Source organism: Eschrichtius robustus, chromosome 6, assembly GCF_028021215.1.
Source record: "Eschrichtius robustus isolate mEscRob2 chromosome 6, mEscRob2.pri, whole genome shotgun sequence".
In the NCBI taxonomy this organism is placed as follows: Eukaryota; Metazoa; Chordata; class Mammalia; order Artiodactyla; family Eschrichtiidae; genus Eschrichtius; species Eschrichtius robustus.
The window spans coordinates 143,056,022-143,077,812 of NC_090829.1; the positions used below are offsets into that span (position 1 = coordinate 143,056,022).

Below are 21,791 nucleotides of genomic sequence, written 5' to 3' on the forward strand. Positions count from 1 at the left end.
TCACTTCGGCAGTGTTTATCACCAGGCACATGGTCCCAGCCTCTGGACGGCAGGGCTGGTAGCACCCCCTCCGTTCTCCGTAGCTCCCAGGGCGCCTCGGAGAGTCTGAGCACACGGCAGCCTCAACAGTTTTGTGACATTGCCTGATTCGTGTTTTTTCTTGTTTGCTCCTTCCTCTTCAACAGCTTTACATTCAGCCCATGATGGGGGCTGGCTTGAATTATGAATGTTACCGATTCGGCATTTCACCTTCCACAAACGCGCTGGTGATTGGTGCTACCGTGATGGAGGGCTTCTATGTGGTCTTTGACAGAGCTCGGAAGAGGGTGGGCTTTGCGGCCAGCCCCTGTGCAGGTAAGCGATGCTTGAATTGGACAGGGGGCCCTCACAAGAGCACCTGATGTCAGATAACTGACTTGGAAGCAGTTCTTGATGATGAATCAGTTGCCACTGAATTCTTTCACTCATGCCTATCTCAGACATCAAAGTCTTATCCTCAAAGTGTACTGGGGGATTGCGGAGAGAAATAAGTGAGAATAATGCATGTCAGACTTTTAGTCCAGTGCTTGACACATGGCAAATGTGCAATAAATGTTAGTCCTTGCAGTTATCTCTCGTATTAAACTTAAGACGGCATCTCATACCAGGAATAAAAATACTCTGTGGGGCCTTGGGGATGAATTACAGTTTTTGGACAGTAAAAGCAAAATGAATAAAAAAGAAAATGCATCAATAAGCTGTGTGTATTTTCTTCCTCAAAGATATCCTCGTTATGAAATCAGAGGTAAGTGCCTGTCATTGCTATTTCTAGAAATCCTAAAATCGTGAGTGCATTTTTCTCATAGTATTTTTTTGAAGAGATGCTATGAGGGTGACACAGCAGCATTATTCGGTGAAGTCTAGCTTGAGGATTGTGTGTATCTTCAGAGAAACCAGGAGAGCACAATAAAGTTGATAGGATGGTTAAACCCCTTCCACTTGGAAATGTCACAGTCAGCAGCTTGCTTGAAATGAAGTGTTCCCACAGCACACGGTTTAGAGGGAGGTACTTCTGACTGATAGCCCAAGCTAGCGAGGAGAAGGCAAATCACAGAAGCGGCAGGAGGTGGAGTCGCTGGAGGGATGGAGAAAGCGCGTGCACCAGGGCGGAGGCCGAGAGAGATGCCGCGCTCAGGGTAGGGTTTCAGAGGACTGAAAATGTCCCAGTACATTGGATTTGGGGTCAGGAACAGAAGGGAATCCCCAAGTTGTACTGGTAACATGCTAAGGGGGAGAACAAGAAATGTGAGGTAGAAAAAGAACTGACAACAAAAAGGTAAAACAGAAGAAAATCAAGGGTTGTAGTGAAATACAAGACTGCCATGTAGTGAAGGAAAGGGAATATGAATTTGAGGAAGAAAAAATTCTTAGACATTAGATGTAGTTGTATGACAGGCAGGGATGCTGGCTGACCATGCTGGTAGCCTGTACTCGGACCACACCTTCACTCTGATCTAAAACCAGCTGAGGGGTTTGGAGGCAAGCAGGGGAGGTGAGGGTACACAGGCAAAATGCCAAATGATCACAGCTGATTTATTCAGGAGGTGAAGTTTCAGTTCTTATTTCTTACTACCTAAATCGTGGTCTTAAGATAGAGGCCCAGTAAATAAAGCAGGCAAGTGATGCTTCATATTCTTGTTTCAAAAAAAAAAAAAAAAAAATGTAGAGCTAGAATGTCTAATTCTGAAGAATTCATGAAAAACTTGAAAATTTGAATAAATTTCTAAATTTAAATGTATTATTAAATATGTTATCAATGATAGTCTGATATGTCTGTCCTGGATGCTAAAATAGATCCAACTTAATAATTTTGGTAAATATTACTTAGCGCCAATGAAAAGGTTAGATATAAGCTACATTTGGTATCCTTCAGTCTTGGTGTAATCTTTTGGACACTTTCTATAATAAGAAATATATTTATTATAGTGCTTCCACTGTATTCTATATGGGATATGCCATCTACCTAGATAGCTAAATATATAGAAGCAAGTGTAAGCATATATTATTTGGTATTAGAGAATAAACTCTGCTTAAAATTACAACAGCTGAATAAAAATTTCACAAATAAAAAAAAAAACAACAACAAAAAAACACGCTGTCTATTCCCACGAAGTAAAATAACAATTTGGAGAACAGAAAAAGAGAAATATTCAATGCAAAAATTAAGTATTAGGCCAATTCATATTCTATATAAATAAAATCATCTAACCCCAGGTACATATTTGATATCTTGCAATATATCTCCTTAAATACCAGTGCAGATTTCTTTGTATTAGTGAACAGTCTTGGAATCCTTGAGACTTGACATTTTTTTTTATCTTAGTCATGAGTAAATGTTTACCTTTCAGCTGTGTATTAACTCTTTAAACCTGTTAGATTATCACTGAAAGAGAGCTTTCTCTGTAGCATTACCTGGGACTGTACAACCTGGAACACCACTGTATCTCCCAACTGTGACTCTTTCCCTTCTTCTAACCCAGAGGACCTAAGAACTACAGCAATTTCCCCACAATTTCTGTTCTCTTGTTAAATACCATTAAAGTAGAGGCTACAATGGCAACAGCTGTTATATCGTCCACTTTACTTAATACCTCAGAGAGCATGATCACCGTATGTTTCCCGAGTGAATTACTGTTGGAAGTAGTTTAATATTAAGTGTCTCTAAGCAGACCGTCTCTTGCACTTCATCATGAATTCTTTGTTAGGTGCTCTTATACAACTTCTTTGGGGCTATTTTTTTTTAAATGTACCTAAGGTCTTGGTACTTAAACATTAGATTTTACCAGCAGTGGGAATATACTCTGATATGTCTCCTCTTTAGTGCAAATTGTTTAGCCATTAAAGTAATTACTTCCCTCAGGGCAGCAATTAGGAGCTAGACAGTGGTCTAAATAAAGCACCACAGTAAGTGGAAGAGATACCCTGCCTTTCTTTTTCTTTTTAAAAGTGTTTGTTTTTAAGTTATAGCATGTTTTAAATAACAAAATGTTTTCAATTGCAAGAAATCATGTTATTATGTACACACTTGGGAACACCCAGATCGAACAAATGCTAACATTTTGTTATGTTTTCTTCAAAAATTTTTCATAGAAATAAAAATAAATATAGCCCCATGCCAATTCCTTCCCCAGAATTACTCTTTATCCTGAAATTTGTGTATATTCTTCTCCTAATTACCGCACACTTATAATTTCACTTCGTGGTTATAACTACCTTGGATTAGTTATCCATTGCTGTATAACAATTACCCCCAATTTAGCAGCATTCCATGGCCTTGTGCAGGTGCCTAGGGTCAGGAATTGAGAGGGGGTGTAGCTGGTGGTTCTGGCCCATGGTCTCCTGTGAGGCTGCAGCCACCTGAAGGCTGGAGGGTCCACTTCCAAGTTCACCCATGTGGTTGTTGGCAGGAGTCCTCTTTCCTCACCATCTGGACCTCATCACTGGCCTGCCTGAATGTCCTCAAGGTAGGACACTGATCACCCCAGAGCAAGTGATCCCAGAGAGAGGGAGAGGGAGAGGGAGGGAGAGAGAGGGAGAGGGAGAGGGAGAGGGAGGGAGGGAGGGAGGGAGAGGGGGAGAGAGGGAGAGAGAGAGAGAGAGAGAGAGAGAGAGAGAGAGAGAGAGAGAGAGAGAGAGAGCGAGCACGCAACAGAGTCCCCAAGACAGAAGCCACAGCCCTTTTATAACCTAATCTCAGAAGTGCCGTGCTATCACTTCTGCCTGCTCTTCTGGTCACACAGAGCAACCCTGGTTCTGTACTACTTGGGAGGGGACTACACGGAGTAGATATCAGGCAGCAGGGATCACTGGGGGTCATCTTAGAACCTGCCTACTGTATACTTATAAATGAGTACCTATACCAAAACATAGGTTGGTTTGTTTTGGTGTTTTGGTATTTTTTAATTTATGTGAATGCCTTAGTGCTGTGCATATTCCTTGTCAACTTGCCCTGATTGCTCAACTTTACATTTGGTAGAATTTCCATGTTGAAATGAGTACTAGGTCATTCATTTTGACTGCTATGTAGTATTCCATTGTGAGAGTATACCCAGATTATTTACCCACTCTGGCCTTGAGTAACATTTGGGTCGTTTCTGATATTTCAACTGTGTTGAACATCTTTGTGCACGTGAGTGAGATCTTCTGGAAATGGAATTTCTAGGTGATTTGCTATGCCAGCCTTCAGTGTTACTGGCTGCTGACTAATTTGTCTTCCAAGTAGCTGGACCACCAAAGTTATACAAGAATTTTCATTCCCTCAAAGTATTATCATATTTGTTTTGTTTTGTTTTGTTTTTTGCCAATATGTGTGTGAAATAGTGCTACATTTTAATTAATTGCTCCTGAGATGACATAACTTTTGATATGTTTATGGGATGGTTAAGCTTCTTCTCCGATAGTGAATTTTTCTATTAACAGCTTGTGCACATTTTTCTAATTATTTTTTATTGACATACATAAGTTCTTTATATATTTTAGATACTAATTTTCTGGGTTATATGCATGGCACATATTTTCTCCTAATCTCTCTGGCTTTTCTTGGTTTTTGTGTCTTTTATTTACATTGTTAATTTAATGAAGTAAAATTTACTAATCCCTTTTTATAGCTTCTATTCTGTACTTTGAGAAATTCTTCCTTTCTCTAAAAAAATAGAGATTATTTTTCTTCTAAAGGTACTTTATACTTTTGTTTCATTTTCTTCTAAAATGTGAAGTGGGAATCTAATTTTTATGAGGCCACTGAATTTTCTCAGCATCATTTATTGAATATATGTTTTCCCACTGATTTTTTCAATATTTTATTGTAAAAAAATTTAATATACAAAAAAGACTAAAAATAATACAATAACGTCCTGCATACTGACCATCTAGACTTAATTTTAACATTTTGCCATGTATCAGTATGTGTATATGTATATATATATTTTTTGCTGAACCATTTGCAAATAAGTTGCAGATATCATGACATTTCACCCCTAAATATTTCATCGTTCATCTCTTAAAAATAAGTACATTCTCCTACCTAACCATAATATCAATATGACACCTAAAAAGGTAACAATATTTACCTAATATAATATCTAAGCCATATTCAAATTTCCCCAGTTGTCCCAAAAATGTTTTCCTTACCTTTTTTTTTTTTTGAAGGCCAGTTGTATTATAGAATGTATCATACTCAGATTCATCTGAGTATTTCCTGATGGTATCATTTAACATTTTTGTTTAATATCGTATTCATATTTCCTGGAAACTTAGGACTAGAGGCTTGATTAGATTCAGGTTAAATATTTTTTGCAAGGTACCTACTGAATTTTAATAATTTCTTTGTCATGTATATATATCTGGGTCTATTTCTGAGCATTCTATTCTGTCCCAACAGGGATAGTTGTGTATCTCTGTGCTATAACATATGGTTTTAATTTCTGTAGTTTATAATAAGATTCAATATCTGGTAGGTGTTTGACTCTTCTCCTTATTCTTCTTTAAAATTGTCCTGGCTACTTTTATCCTGTTATTCAGCTTGTCAAGATCCCTGAAGAATCATATTGAGATTTTGATCAGAACTACATTGAATTTATAGATTAACTTGAGAAGACATCAAATTTCTACTGTATGAGTCTTTCCCCCATGAATGTGCTAAATCTCATTTGTTTAGGTCATCTTTGATGTCCTACAGCAAGGTCCTGTGGTTTTCTCTAAAAAGGTCTTACACGTATACTTATTACTAGATACCTCTTAGCGCTTACTGTTATTTTAGATGAGATTATTTAAAATTGTATTTTCTAATGGATTATTTGGTATACAGGCTTTCCATTTTATTGTGTAGTAATCTTCTACACAAGGCGTCCAGCCGCCTTGCTGAATTCTCCGTTTTTTAAAGTTGTTAGAATCACTTGGATTCTCTTTGGAAAGGTAGATGATCTGCAAATAATACGCTTTTTAGCATTTCTAATCTTTTATCTTTTAGTTATTTTTCTTTTTCTGATGCTTTTAGAGACACTATTGAACAGAAAATGGTGATGGACATTTCTCCTTACTTTAATGGGGGTGATTAAAATACTTCACCATTGAGCATAATGGATGGGTTGGGTTTGTGGAAGTCCCTTCCAATCCTCAATTAAGGGATTCCTAGTTGCTGACATTGTTTAGTATGAATTTTAAAAAGCTGCTCAACAGTTTCTACTAATGTTAAACATACTCTTACTCAGTGACCCAGCAAATTTCACTCTTAGCTATATGCAAAGGAGAAATGAATGTGTATGTCCACTGAAAGACTTGACCAGAAACAGCTTTATCCATAAAACTAACCAAAGTGCTGCATTCATGATAATTACATAAAACTATCATTTTCATCAAACTAAAAACAGTCCAAAGTCCTTCAAAGGAGAATGGATGAATAAATGGTCATCTTTCCATTCACTGGGACACTACACAGCAATTTTCTTTCTGCCGCAGAATGTACTTTAGGATTTCTCTTATAAAAGTCTGTGAAAGGTAATTTTTATTTTGCCACACCTCTTGAATCATAATTTAGCTGTGTGTGGAATTTAGGTCAACCGTTTTCTCTTAGTGTTCTGGAGATGCTGTTTCATTACTCTCCTGCTTCATAATTGCTGGTGAAAAGAGGCCAGTGAGTTTCAGTTGTTATACCTTTAAGGGTAATCTATTCCTTCTCTCTGGGTGCTGTTGAGACTTCTTTTATTTTAAATTTTTAGTGTTCTGAACTTTCACCATGATATATCTAGATATAGATTATTTTTTCATCTTGCTCAAGACTCATTGTGCACTCTGATTCTGATAACTCATGTTCTTTGTCATCAACCCTAGAAAATTCTCAGCTGTATCTCCACACCCATTCTTCTACTCTCGTCTAATCTCCTATGAAATAAATTTTGGGAGTTCTCGTTATTTCCTCCATAACCCTTGACCTTTCATTCATATTTTCTTTGCTGCGTTTTGTGTAGGTTCCTCAGGTACATCTTATATTGGTCTAGTTCTCTCTTCAGCTGTGTTCGATCTATTTAACCTATTCTGTGAGTTTTAAATTATATTGACCGTATTTTTCATTTTCAGAAATTCTATTTTGTACTTTCTCAAATGTACTAGTTTACTTTTCTGTAGTGTCCTGTAATAATTTTGTTGTGGCTTGTATTTCCTTTATCTCCTTTATCATTTTTTATTTAATTTTAAAAAACGGCTGGGTAATATTCAAAAGGTACAGTGATTTATACAGCACCCCACTCTCTCAGATTCAATCACATGGGTACATAAAATCTTCCCTCGTTATTACTTTTTTGAGCCTCATGGTCTCCTATTGTATGAGTGTTTCCTAATTTGTTTAATTAATCCTTATTGATAGGCATTTATGTTGTTTCTAATCTTTTGTTGTTACAACAGTGCTGCAATGGATACCGTTTATATATGTCTATTCACAGATAAGAAAGTATACTTCCAGGTTGGATAACTAGAAATAGAATTACTGGGTTGAAGGGTGTATCATTTGTAATCTTGGTGAATATTGTCACATTGCTTTCCATAGAGGTTATACTCGCTAATACCTGACTATACTAGTTCTCTAGCAATGTATGTGATGGCCTGTTTCTCCAGTCCGACTCACCAAAATAGTGACACACTTTGGGGAATTCTGCCAATCTGATAGGTGAAGAAAGATTATCTCAGTGCAGTTTTAATTGTATTGCTTTATATGGGTGAGGTTGAGTTTCTTTTCATATATCTAAGGGTGTTTGTTTTTCCTTTTCTGTGATCTATCCACTCCTATCTTTTCCCCATTTTTTTCTGTTGGGTTTTTAGTTTTTGGTGTCAATTTTTAAGAGCTCTTTATGTCTTCATTTGTCTGGAGAAAGAAAAGCTAAAATTCATATCTCAATCGGAAATTATTTTTAAACTTTGCTTCTGATGAATTTTAGTGTAAAAAATGTTCACTTTTATGCATGTAAATATATCAGTCTTTTGCTTTAAGTTTCTTGGGTTTAATGTCCCTTTTAAAATTACCTTTCTCACTAAAATTATTTTGTGAGTTATTTAAGTACATACTTTTATGTTTGATTTCCCTTGGCATAGAATGTACAGATTAAATCTTTTCTCCCCAAGATGACTACCAGATTGTTTCTATAACATTTATCAAATGATCTATCTTTTCTTGACTAATTTGTAATCCCACTATTATCGCACACCAAATTCGAGTAAATATTTGGGAGATATATATTTATTTCTGGGTTCCCTATTTTGTTCCATTGATATGTTGTATAGTATTAGTTTCCTTGTACTGTTCTTTTTTCAGAACTTCCCTGCTATTCTTAATTTTCTTTTCCTTTATGCAATTTTGAATCAGCTTGTTAGTTAAAGAAATAATCTTGTTGGTATTTTAGTGAGTTTTTAATCCCTTTAAACACAGCTGTTGTATAATGCAAGCAGATTGTTGTATTTTCTATCATTAATAGAGAACTGATCTCCTTGTTTTTGTGTCTGCTGACTGTTCTCTCCTGGTGGACTTTTTTTCCTCACTTGGTTTGTAATTTTTTGTTGTGAGCTTATCTTTAGTGAGAGTGTTTTTTTGTTTTTTTGTTTTTTTCCCAATCTGAGAGAGTTCAGTGCACTTTGGGTTGTAAAAAAATGTTCCTATAAAGCAATTTGCACTTTTCTGTTGAGTGTTTTTCAAACCATGAGAAGTATAGTGTTTCTACACCAAGTTGTGTAAATTTAGATGCCGGCCATGATTGAGGTATTGGTTTTGAGGTTCTGTTTCTCATGGGACAGTCTTTCTTGCCCTCAGCTTCCACCCTCCTCAAACCTCAGACAGAGTCAGTCTTCCTTGTTGGTAGAGTTTTCCTGGCTCCCTGTACTGATGGGCCAGACTTTTGCTGGCATGTCATCTCTAGCACCCCTGTCCTTGGTGCTGGGGTCAAGTCTTCTGTCCACCTCCAACTCGTTGGGAATTGGAACCCAGCCCTAGGGCCTATTTCTGAGCTCAGCTACAAATTTAAAATTAAGGGTTGTTTTTGTCCTCTTTTCTGTGTGTTATAGCAGGAGAAAGTTCTACCTTTGCACCAACCAGAACTTGAAAATCTTTGGGAGCTGCCCTTCTCCCCTAGTGTCTTTATTTTGGTTTTCAATAATAATCTGTGTTTGTCAGACAACACTTAGCTTACGGGATTAGGCTTCTCTATAAGGGCTGGGGTGGGAAAGAAGGCAGTGAGTGGGAGCTCTTTGATTAGAATCTCCTGAGGAGCTTTTTAAACTATGCATGGTCTACATCCTCACCTCTTTTTTCAGCCAAGGTATACAAGAATGGTGGTGGGTGGGTGCGTGATGGGTATTTTGGAAAAAGATCCCCAGATGCTTCTCTTCTTCTGCCCCTGCTTCTCCTCAACTCACCCTCCACTCCTACGGACAGTCACTATTCTAGTCTCCGATCAGAGCCAGATAAACAAGGTGGCAGTCGTGGCGTGTCATGGAGATGGCCAGCCTGGGTCTGCAGCACATAGTCGCACATACCTGGAACAGGTACCAGGGGCTGGAGCACACTTGCCTGCCTCTGTTGCCTGGACCAAATGTCCTATAGCTAGGAAAATAGTAGCGTGTTAAAATTGACAACTTTCTCTTAATGTATCCAAAGCTTCTGAAACACCACCCATCTCTTTTTATAGATTGAGACATTTAGCACCCAAGAACTGTATAGATTTCAGCTTAGACAACTTGAGACACATCATGGATTGTGGCAGTCGTTTAAGTGTGAATTTTCTTTGCGGCAGGTTGAAACTGGATATTCTGGTTCATGTTTAAAAATAGGAAAGTTAGCTGTTAAGAACAGAGTCTCAGAGATATGCCTCTGCCATCTACTTAGCGTACAACCAAAAGATGCCAAAGCCAAGGGCCCCCAAAGACATAGATTAGGCAGCCCTGCTCCCTCATTTTACAGAAAAGAACACTGAGGCTTTGGGATGGTAAGTGGCTTCACATGGTTGCAGAGCAAAACGGTACTGAATCCATTGCACCGGTCCTATAACTCCAGGACACTCTTCCAAGTAAAGCACATGCACTCAGAAAGCATCTCAGTACCAACTAATCCATGGGAGGGGACGGGTCACTTCATTTTGTATGCTGTGGTGGAAAAGACCCGACCACTATAATTCTTATAGTTGGTAAAGGAGCTGTCTTCCTCAGGCACTCATTATCAGCTGCGTCCTGACCTTCTAGGAGACAAGACAGAAAATGCATAATTAAAATTTTAACCCAAGCCCTTGATGAAAGAATTTAAAGTAACAGTGTATTAACAGCTGACACTTAGTAAACACTGACCTTAGTGCAGGCACCCTGCTGAGTGCTTAACTCCTATTGACTTGGTTAGCTACACAAGACTCTGCTATTATTGGCTTCACTTTACAGATGGGGAAACTGCAGGGCAAAGAAGTTCAGTAACTTGACCAAAATGACACAGCTCAGAAGCGGCAACTAGGGCTTGCCCCCCAGGGACCATGCTCTTAGCCACGGCACACTATGGCCTCTCATAAATAGGTCCAACGTGAAAAGTGAAAATCTGTTCTGTGACCACAGAATTAGTAGCATGTGTAATAAATGCACAGGCTTTTCAGTGAATGGCATTTCTAGAAAATACTCTTCAGAAGTAATTTAAAATCAACTTTCCTTTAACATTGGGTGGCTGGTTAGCAAATGTGAGAAGGCTGTTGTTTCCAGATAATACATTATATCTGACAACCTTAAATTGGGGCTAGTTCCCAAAAACTTTTTAAAAAATACATAACTTTTCTGATTATAAAAATAATGCATGTACATTAAAGAAAATTTGATGATGTTGGGTTTGTTTTTTTTTTTTTTTACTATTTTTATTGTATTTGTATATATGTACAGATGGTCCTAGATTTATGGTGGTTTGACTTGAGAGTTTTTGACTTTGTGATGGTGTGAAAGCCATATGCATTCAGTAGAAAGCTTACTTTGTGGTGTGGATTTTGATCTTCGGCTGAGCTAGCAATATGCTGTCGATGCTGTTGGGATGCTGGGCGGCGGCAGCCTCAGATGCCAGTCCGCCCCGCAATCTCTAGGGTAAACAACCGATGACACGCTTAGAACCATTCTGTACCCAGACAGCCATTCTGTTTTTCACTTTCAATACAGTAGTCAGTAAATTACAGGAGATATTCAACACCTTATTATAAAATAGGCTTTGTATCAGATGATTTTGCCCACCTGTAGGCTAATGTTAAGTGTTCTAATGTAAGTGTTCTGAGCACTGTTAAGGTAGGCTAGGCTCAGCTATGATGTTCAGTAGGTCAGGTGTATTAAATGCTTTTTGACTTAATGATATTTTCAACTCATCATGGGTTTACTGGGCTGTAACCCCATCATAAATCTAGGCAGATGTGTGTGTGTCTCATATATGGAAACATGTATAAACTTGGGCGTTCCACTTGAAGAACAATACTAAAATACTAAAATCCCTAGGTACCTAGCAGAGCTGGCGTTGGTTTTGTTTTTCTTTTTTAACCTAAATGCAATCATTTCACATGTGTTATTCTTTGACATACTTTTTTGACTGCCTTGTTCTTTTGATTTTTTGAAAGCGTCATTGAGATATAATTGGTATGAAATGAGCCATTTGTGTTATAGGGTACAATTTGGTAAGTTGTACATTAGGTGTGCAACCTGAAAACCATCCCCACACACAACATGATAAAACATTTTCATCATGCCCCAAAGTTTCCTTGTACTTTTCTGTCCTTCCTGCCCCCCAGCCCTTGCTGCCTCCGACCCCAACCCCAGGTAGCCACAGATCTGCCTTCTGTCACTATAGATTACTTTTCACTTTTTAGAATATCATATAAATGGAATCATAGCATGCATTCCTTTTTGTCTGACTTCTTTCACTCAGCATAATTATTTTGAGATTGATTTTTTTTTCATATATCAGTAGTTCATTCATTTTTATGCTGAGCAATGCTCAATTGCATAGATATATCATAATTGGTTTGCCCCTTTCACCTGTTGAACTTTCGGGTTGTTTCTGGGTTTTTTTGGCTATTATAAATAAAGCTGCTCTGAAAATTAGTGTAGAAGTCCTTGGACATAATTTTCATTTCTCCTGAGTAAATACCTAGGAGTGGAATGGCTGAGTCATAGGAGAGGGATAGGTTTCACTTCCTAAGAAATTGCCAAACTGTTTTTCAGAGATGGCTGTGTCATTTTCCATTTCCACCAGCTGTGTATGAGAGTTTCAGTGCCTCTACATCCTCACCAACATTTGATATGGTCCATCTTTTTCACTTTAATAGGTAGTTAGTTGTATCTTATTGTGGTTTAAATTTGCATTTCCCTAATGACTCATGGTCTTGAACATCTTTTCATGTGCTTATGTGCCATTTACACATTTTCTCTGGTGAAGTGTCTTTTCACATTTTCTTGCCCATTTTTGTATTGAGTTGTTTTCTTATTTTTGAGTTTTCAGAGTTCTTTATACTCAGAATACAAATCCTTTATCAAAAATGTGACTCGCAAATATTTTCTCCCAGGCTTTTCAGTCTCTTAATATTGTCTTTCAAAGAGGACAGGTTCTTAATTTTGATGAAATAAAATTTATCAGGATTTTTCTTTTATACATTGTGCTTTTTGGTGTTAGAGCTAAGAAATTTTTTGCCTACCTCAGTGACACAAAGATTTCCTCCTGTGTTTTTTCTAGACATTTTATAGTTTTAGAAATGTGTTATTTAGTTTCCAAATATTTAGGGATTTTCCAGCTATCTTTTAGTTGTTGATGTATAGTTCCACTGTTGCCAGAGAACATAGTATGAATTGAATCTTTTAAAATTTATTGAAACTTGTAGTGTGGCCCAGGATACGTCCATCTTGGTATATGTCCTATGTGCTCTTGAAAACAATGTATATACTGCTGTGTGGGTGGAGTATTCTGTAATTGTCAAATTGATTGATAGAATCGTTCAGGTTATCTGTATCCTTACTTATTTTCTGTCTCCTTGCTCTGTTATTGAGAAAAGGATGTTGAAATCTCTGAGTATATTTGTGAAGTTGTCTATTCCTCCTTTTGTACTTTTACCATTCTTCTTTTACATATTTTGAAATTCTGTTGCTAGAGGCAGAAATTATGTCATATTTATGAACTGAACATTTTATCATTATGAAATTACCATGTTTATCTGATAGTCCTCTGCTCTGGATCTACTCTGTCTGATATTAATATAGCCACTCTGGGTTTCTTTTTATCAGCATTAGCATGATACATCTTTTTCCATCCTATGACTTTTAACATAATTGAGTATTTACATTTAAAGTAGGCTTCTTGTAAGCAGCCTATAGTTTGGTCTTGCTTTTTATCTAGTTTGACAATCTCAGTTTTTCAACTGGGGTGTTTAGACCAGACTTCAGCAAACAGCAGCCAGCAGGCTAAATCTGGCACGTAGCCTGCTTTTCTATGGCCCATGAACTAAGAATGGTTTTTACATTCTTAAAAGGTTGTTTAAAAAAATCGAAAGGAATATGTGATAGAAATCATGTATGACCCAAAAAACCTAACATGTTAACATGGTCCTTTATGGAAAAAGTCCACAAACCCCTAGTGTAGACTATTTATATTTAATGTGATGATTGATATGGTTTGGTTTAAGTCTGCAGCCTTGCTATGTGTTTTCTCTGTCTCATCTGTTCTTTCTTTCCCTTTTTTCTGTTTTTCTGCCTTTTTTTTTTTTTTTTTTTTGGCTGCATTGGGTCTTTGTTGCTGCATACAGGCTTTCTCTAGTTGCGGTGAGCGGGGGCTACTCTTCATTGCGGCGCACGGGCTTCTCATTGCAGTGGCTTCTCTTGTTGCAGAGCACGGGCTCTAGGCACATGGGCTTCAGTAGTTGTGGCACGTGGGCTCAGTAGTTGTGGCTTGTGGGCTCTAGAGTGCAGGCTAAGTAGTTGCAGCACACAGGCTTAGTTGCTCCGCGGCACGTGAGATCTTCCCGTAGCAGGGCTCGAACCCATGTCCCCTGCACTGGCCGGTGGATTCTTAACCACTGCGCCGCCAGGGAAGCCCCTCTGCCTTCTTTTGAAATGAGCGTTTTTTTTCCCCTTGTTTGTTAGCTATGACTCTTTGCTACATTATTTTAGTGGCTCTAGGGTTTGTAGTATCCACATTTACCTTATCACATCTACCACTTCCTGTAGTAAAAGAACCTACACAGTGTACTTCCCTTTCTCCCCTCTGTCATTTGTGCAGTTATTGTCATACATATTACTTAGATGTGTGTTACAAACCACCCAATATATTGTTATTATTTTTGCTTTAATCAGTCAGTTATCTTTTTAAATATTTAAAGGTAGAAATGAAGATTTTTACAATTGCCTACATAGTTACAATTTATAGTGTTCTTTTCTGTGTGTAGGTCCAGTGTTTCCACCTGATACCATTTTTCTTCTGCTGGAAGGGTTTCCTTTAGTTCATTTTATAGTACAGCTCTATGGTGATGATTTCTTTCTTTTTTTTCAGCTTTACTGAGATATAATTGACAAAGTTATACATATTTAAGGTATACAACTTGATGTTTTGATATATGTGTACATTGTGAAATGATTACCACACTCAAGCTAATTAACATGTTCATTGCCTCACATAGTAGTTTCTTTCTTTCTTCCTTTTTTTTTTTTTTTTTTTTTTTTGGTAGTGGTAAGAACACTTAAGATACACCCTCTTAGCAAATTTCAAGTATACAGTATTGTTAACTATAATCACCATGCTGTACATTAGATCCCAGACTTATTCATCTTGCATAACTGCAACTTTGTGTGCCTTAACACCTCCCCATATGCCCACCCCCCAGCCCCTAGCAACCACCATTCTACTCTCTGAATCTATGAGTTTGACTTTTTTAGATTTCACATGTAAGTGGATCATGCAGTATTTGTCATTTTGTGTCTGGCTAATTCCATTTAGCATAATGTCCTCCAGGCTCATCCATGTTACACAAATGGCAAGATCTCCTTATTTTTTAAGACTGAATGATCCTTCATTATGCATACGTGTGTGTGTGTGTGTGTGTGTGCACGCGCGTGTGTGTGTCTGCCTATGATAAATTCTTTCTGCTCGTGTGTGTCTGAAAACATCTTTTTTATCTTTACTTTTGAAAAATATTTTTGCTTTGTGTAGAATTCTAGGCTGGCAGGGTTTCTCCCCCTGGTATTCTAAAGATGTTGCCCCACTATCTTGTAGCTTCTATTATTTCTGACATGAAATCTTCTGTAATCCTTTTCTTTTGTTGCCCCACTATCTTGTAGCTTGTATTATTTCTGACATGAAATCTTCTGTAATCCTTTTCTTTTGTTGCCCCACTATCTTGTAGCTTGTATTATTTCTGACATGAAATCTTCTGTAATCCTTTTCTTTGCTCCTTTGTACATAATATTTCTTTTTTCTCTCTGCTTTAAAGATTTTTCTCTTTATCACCAGTTTTCAGCAATTCACTGGTGTATTCATGTTTCTTATACTTGGAGTTCTTTGAGCCTCCTGGATACTTTCTATCAAATTTGGAAAATTTTTGGTTACTATTTCTTCAAATATTTTTTCTGTCTCCCATCCTCTCCTCTCATTTAGGTGGTCCCATGGTTTACTGATTTTCTATTTTTTTCAGTATTTTGCTCTTTATTTGTTTCATTTCGATAGTTCCTATTGGTATGTTTTCAAGTTCACTTGACTTTTTTCTGCAGTGTATTATCTGCTATTAACACCATTCAGTGTATTTTTCATCTCACATAATGCAGTTTTTAATCTCTAGAAGCTTGATGTAGGTCTTTTTTTTTATATACAGTTTGTATGTCTCTGTTTAACATGGCTAATACTTCCTCTAGTTTCCTGAGTGGAATAGAGTTCTAATAACTGTCTTAATACCCTGTCTAATAATTCTATCACCTGTGTCACTTCTTGCTAAGTTTTAGTTGATTAGTTTTCCCCTGCTATGTATTGTGTTTTCCTCTTTCCTTGCATCTTGGCAATTTTGTATTGGATGCCAGACATTGTGAATTTTACCTTGTTGGGCACTGAATATGTTTGTATCCTCTAAAATACTCTTGAGATTTGCTCTGGGTCACAGTTAAGTTCCTTAGAAAGAGCTTGATCCTTTTTTGTCTTGCTTTTAAGCTTTATCAAAGGGATCAGAGCAGTGTTTAGTCTATGATTAAGCTTTCCTATTACAGAGGAAAGACCCTTAGTGCTCTAAGTACCCTGTGAATTGAGTGAGTTTTTCTGGGTTTTTGTTTGTTTATTTCACTGTGGGAAACAAGAGTGAACAGGAAATTATTGGCAATAGGCATTATTCTCAGCCCTGTGTGAACTCCAAGCACTGTTTCTTTTAATCCTTCCAAGTGGTTCTTTCACTGGCCTTCATTCATTTTAAGGTCAGCACTCAGCTGGAGGCTCAGGGGAGGTCCTCTGGAGATGTGCGGCATTTCTCTGTGTAGCTGTCTCCTCTGCACCCCTCTCCCTGCAAACTCTAACAGCCTTTGCTTCTCTGGGTTTCTGCCTCTGTCTCCCCAACTTGGGGAGACCACCATACTCCGCCAGTGTCACCCTTCTCTGTGCCACAACCCAGGAACTCTCTCAAGGCAGTAAGAAGGGCACCTGTGTGGCTCACACCATCTGTTTCCCATCTCTCAGGATTTACTGTCTCTCCCTGTTCAAGTTTTAATATCTTCAGAGTCTTTTTTTCATGTTTTTTTTTGTGTGTCTATTTTAGTTGTTTCAGGTGGGAGGGTAAATCTGGTTCCTCTTCCATCTTGTCTAGAAGCAGAAGTGGTTTCAAGTGATTTTTCATTTCTTTGTGCTTTGCTCTATTAAGATATTGTCTTTGCACTAAGCATGTTTCACTCTCACAATTGCATTTGTTAAAGCTTCTCTATTTACAAAGTAAATAAATCTTTGAAAAGACAAAAGACTACTGTGGAAAGACATTTGCAGCCAAAAAAAAGTTTTTTACCATATAAACGACTCTTACAAATCCACGAGAAAAAGATAGAAACTATAAGAGAAATAGAAATGGCCAGTGAGTGTATTTTTCAAATAGTCCCCCAACTAGTAATCAGAGACTTGTAAACATTATGATCTTGGATTGAGGACCATCATTCTTCCTTATAGATGCTTCCTTATAGATGCTGGTGTGAGAGTGGGAAGTGGCACCCCCATCCTATGCTGGTGGGCATGTGTGCACAGTGGCTCAACCTTTCTTGTGGGCATGTTGTCAGCATATATCCAGATGCCTAAAAGTGAGCATACCTTGACCCATATTTTACTTTATTTATTCATTCTGAAACATAATAAGAATATGGGCAAAGATTTAGGTACAGTATGTTTCATATGTCAGTGTTTATAATGGTGGAAATATTGGAAACCACTTAAATAGTCACAAATAGGGATTGATAAGCAAATTCGATACATCTATAGTTTGGTTTTTTGTGTAGTCATAAAAATAGCATTGTGGAAAATTAAGTGATATCAAAAGATTTTTATCACGTAATGTGAACATACAGTGTATGAAACAGCATGTGTTACATGATCCCATCTTTGTTTAAAAAATTGATGCCTATGATTATACTCTAAGCTATGAATATTGGTGTTTCTGGGTGGTGAATTTATGAGTTTTTATTTCCTTGTTTACTTATATTTTCAAATTTTCTACTGTACGTATGTATCGCCTTTGTAATAAGAAGAGTGGAGTTATTTTTTGTTATTTAAAATGTTTGTTAAATGCTATAGGCCAGGTATTGGCAAACTTTTTCCACGAAGAGCCAGATAGTAAATATTTTAGGTTTTTGAGCCAGATGGTCTCTGTCACAACTGTCCCACTCTGCTGTTTTAGCACAAAAATAACCATAGACAATACATAAATGAATGAAAGTGGCTGTGTTCCAACAAAACTTGATTTTCAAAAGGACCTGGCAGGCTGCCGGTAGCTAAAGATGCTATAGGCACTTGGGTGTCTAGATTAACTGAAGGCCAGCATCCCTCTGTTCGTACGTATTGCAGGCTCTGTCCCTTGCTTTTCTCTCCCACCACACTTAGAAAAAGCCATGGATCCACATTTACAGAATCCACATTTGTAACAAGAAAATGTAACCTCTTTGCAAACTATTTGAGTTTGTCTTTTCCCACATTTTAAAACCATACTTTTAACTATTATTCCATTGTTATTTTGACTTTCTCTTTCCTCAGTAAAAAAAAGATCTTACTTGGCAGGTCTTAGGATCTTGAGGCTTTACTTACAGGAAAATTAATGCTTAGCAGTGTTATTTTCTGGCACCTAAATATTCATTTCTGCAGTTAAATACAGATAAATGGGTCATGAGGCCTTTTTCTTTTTCCAGGTAAAACTTGAGATGCCAAGCAAATTCTATACTTCTGAAAGGAGCAGATCAGGCTAGTGTAGACAAATGAAATACTGGCAATCCCCAACCTGCTTCAGGAAATCACTTCAACTTCCTTCTCCAGGAAGAACATTTTTCAAGAGTCAGTTTGCAAAAGTCACGGGATGAATTGTAGCCGTGTTTTCTCTTGGTTACCAGTTATGTCCTGAATCTGCTGTTGCACTCACTAACCACTCTTGATTCTGGGTCCTGTGTACACTGGAGATGTGACATAGGACAGGAGTGCAATGGGGAAGGGTCTCCTGGGCCAGGCTTACCCAGCTGGTCTTGGAACCCATTAGGAATGTGGGTCAGGCTGATGTGAGCATGTTACCTACTGGGGAATCCACCACGGAGCATGCACTCAGGTTGACTCCACAGGGGAAATCCCTGTGATTCTGGCGGGTGCGGCTGAGTTTTCTGTTCTAGATGCTACTTCTCTTCCTATTTCCTGGCCCTACTCTTCCTTGCTCATCTCCACTGAGGAAGCAGGACCACACAGCTCCTAACAGGCTCTGACTGACACACTCTCACCTGCATAGCGCTCCAGCCTTGCCAGCCTCCACGAATCACCTGACGCTTCCGCATGGGCCCTTCTGCGCATTACTCCCCACCATGTGGGTCCAACACCTGCAGACCTTGAAACATGCTGTCATTCCAGTGCGAAGGGGACCGGATCCTCTGAAGGGATACGGCCACCGAGGAGACCTCCCTCGGTGCGTGCTCGGATGCCTGGGCCCTTGGAACCTGAGTGCCGATGTGACTTGACTTGGGCTGATAAAGCACAGGGTTATCTCTTTTGTCATGCGATAGAGATGGACTGCTCATTTCATAGCTGTGGATTTTCCCCCTTCTGTCTCCTCAGAAATCGCAGGTGCTCCAGTGTCTGAAATTTCTGGGCCTTTCTCAACAGAGGACATAGCCAGCAACTGCGTCCCTGCCCTGCCTTTGAATGAGCCCATTCTGTGGATCGTGTCCTATACTCTCATGAGCGTGTGTGGAATCATCCTTCTTATCTTAATTATCCTGCTGCTACTTCCGTTCCGGTGCCGGCATCTACCCCCAGATCCCGAGGTCGTCAATGATGAGTCCTCTCTCGTCCGGCATCGCTGGAAATGAAGAGAAAAGCCTAAACTCTAGCAACCTTGAACTCAAGGATTATGACAATTCAAGGGGCAGCAGGCAGGGGTTATAAGGCAAGGTTTCTTCCTGTGTCCATGAGTCTTAAGTCTCTGTTCTGCTCCCAGATGCCTTCCAGATTCACTGTATTTTGATTCTTGATTTTAAAGCTTCCTCCTACTTCCAAGGAAAATGATAATAAAAGACACCTCATTCATAATCAAAACAGAGTGAATTGGGCTTCAGGCTTTATTAGCTGGTTATGCCAAACTATCTAGGTGTGCCACCCTCCACCCCCCTCCAAAAAAAAAAAGAAAAGAAAAGAAAACCAAGAGCCTTGCTTGTTTGGCTTGTTCTCTCCTCCCTCCTATCTCTGGAGAAATAAGTGCATATAGTTTATAATTCTTCTTAGCTAATGGGAAGCTTTTTGTATTAATCACATTTAAGGGTATTTTGTACCAGGCTCAGCCTGCGTCAATGTGGTACAAGAAGGCTCACGGTATGACAGCAGAAGAAGTCTGGGGCCTGATGGTATGACCATCCTGCCCCCTTCTGAGTTGGAAAAAGAGCAGCAGGCCCCTTTTCTGGGTCTCTCTGTGCTCTGAACGGGAGCTGGACTCTAATAGAGAGAGATGCTCACTTAAGTCTTCACCAGCCTCTTCTGAAGATGGAAGGCCTTCGAGTGGGAAGGAAACCTACTCTTTGTACTCAATACTTCCATAGTATTTTGGGTATAAAAGTAAAAACTACCTCTGTTGAGACTTTTTCCCAGGGTCCTGTGCCTGATGGGGGTGCAGGCAGCCTGGTTGCAGCCGCTGCCCTCACCTAAAGAATCCTCTTTCCAGCAGGCGAGACGTAATAGGTGCTGAACCACACGTCAACCTGGAGACGTTCTGTCACCAAGCTGGTTACCATCACATAAGCTTACTCTTACTTAAAATGAACAAACACTGTATTAAGAAGAAAAACAAGTTCTCTTTCACTAGCTTAATTGTTTCTTTTTCCAATTCTCCTCTGAAGGTAGGTTGCTGATTATTCTTTTGGGAAATAAGAGAAATGGCTAAATACCCATACTCCTGACCAGCTCTCCGAGGAAGGAAGGCACAAGACATGCAAAAGATGCTAGGGAATTTCTACTTTTTCCTGTGCTTTGGAACCACGTGCTTCTCTTTTCAGGACTCCCTAGGCTCGAGCACACCCATCTGAAACAGCTTAACCAAGTCCGTTAACAGTTGACCTACATGCGTCTTCCCTTTGGCGTGTTCAGTCTTTGGTGATGAGTTGGGTGTGCAGTGGTATCCTTATTTGGGGAAATCCACACTTGCTGTCATTTATTTGAGGGCTTTGGCAAAAGAAAAGCAGACGGCTTTAACGTGAGGTCATTAGAAGAAGGGTTTAAAGCCAATATCCCTTCTGTCACTGTGTGCCAAGTTCAGGGTTCCCTTTGCATTGCTATTGGGATGGGTTGGATATATACTACAACCCCACTGGAAGGGCTAACTGAAGTATCTCCTCTGGCTGGAGTGTTATGTGTGTTCAAAATAGGCTTCCTATGGATGTTTCAGCCACCTGCCCTGCACACTGTCTCCCCAGGTCACTCCATATTGAGAAATAGGTGACCATGCCAAAGAGATGTGGAGCCACTTATACATGTCTTGGTGTCCTCACAGACTCTCCAGAAGCCACAAGAATCTGTGGGATTCTTGTGAAGAAGGTTTGAGTTGTGTCTTAGAACATGGACCTTCTGTGTTCTTCAAGATTCATTCAGGCATGGCCATGGTGGGAACGATGCCCTCTTGAAATGGGATGATAGGAGGTTCTGTTATCAGAATCTCATTATCATTTCCACTCTCAGCTAGTTGAGAGGTAATAGTTTCAAAATACATTTCAGAGATAGAAATCTCTGAAATTCCAATTCTCTTTTTGCCCTCTTGGCTTTTTCATGGGTTCCTATTCTGTGGGCCACTTTACCTAGATGTGAAGGCAACAACCCTAGACAGTGCCTTCCCCTTGGTGTGAAAAATCCAAACCCCTGAAATAAAAGGAGGGAATTGCAAGTATGACCCGGTTAGTTTTGCTACTTATTTCTTCACTCAGGCGTCTTCTGTTTCATTTTCCCGTGTTCTGTTTCCAAGCTGGGTACCGTTTCTCTAGCTGCAGACTCGCAGGCACTGTTCCCAGAACACTTGATAACAGCAAGTTAGATTTCA

The 21,791-nt window shown here is 38.9% G+C and overlaps 1 protein-coding gene across 1 annotated transcript in view; it reads left to right on the forward strand.

The window, feature by feature from the left end:
• Positions 1 to 19,807, forward strand: part of BACE2 (beta-secretase 2) — an 87,032-nt gene extending 67,225 nt beyond the window's left edge. Inside the window, exons 8-9 of the mRNA XM_068547106.1 lie at positions 186 to 354; positions 19,328 to 19,807. Coding sequence (XP_068403207.1) covers positions 186 to 354; positions 19,328 to 19,581 — 423 coding nt within the window. The 3' untranslated portion in view covers positions 19,582 to 19,807. The remainder of the gene's footprint in view (positions 1 to 185; positions 355 to 19,327) is intronic.
• The last annotated feature ends 1,984 nt before the right edge of the window (positions 19,808 to 21,791 follow it).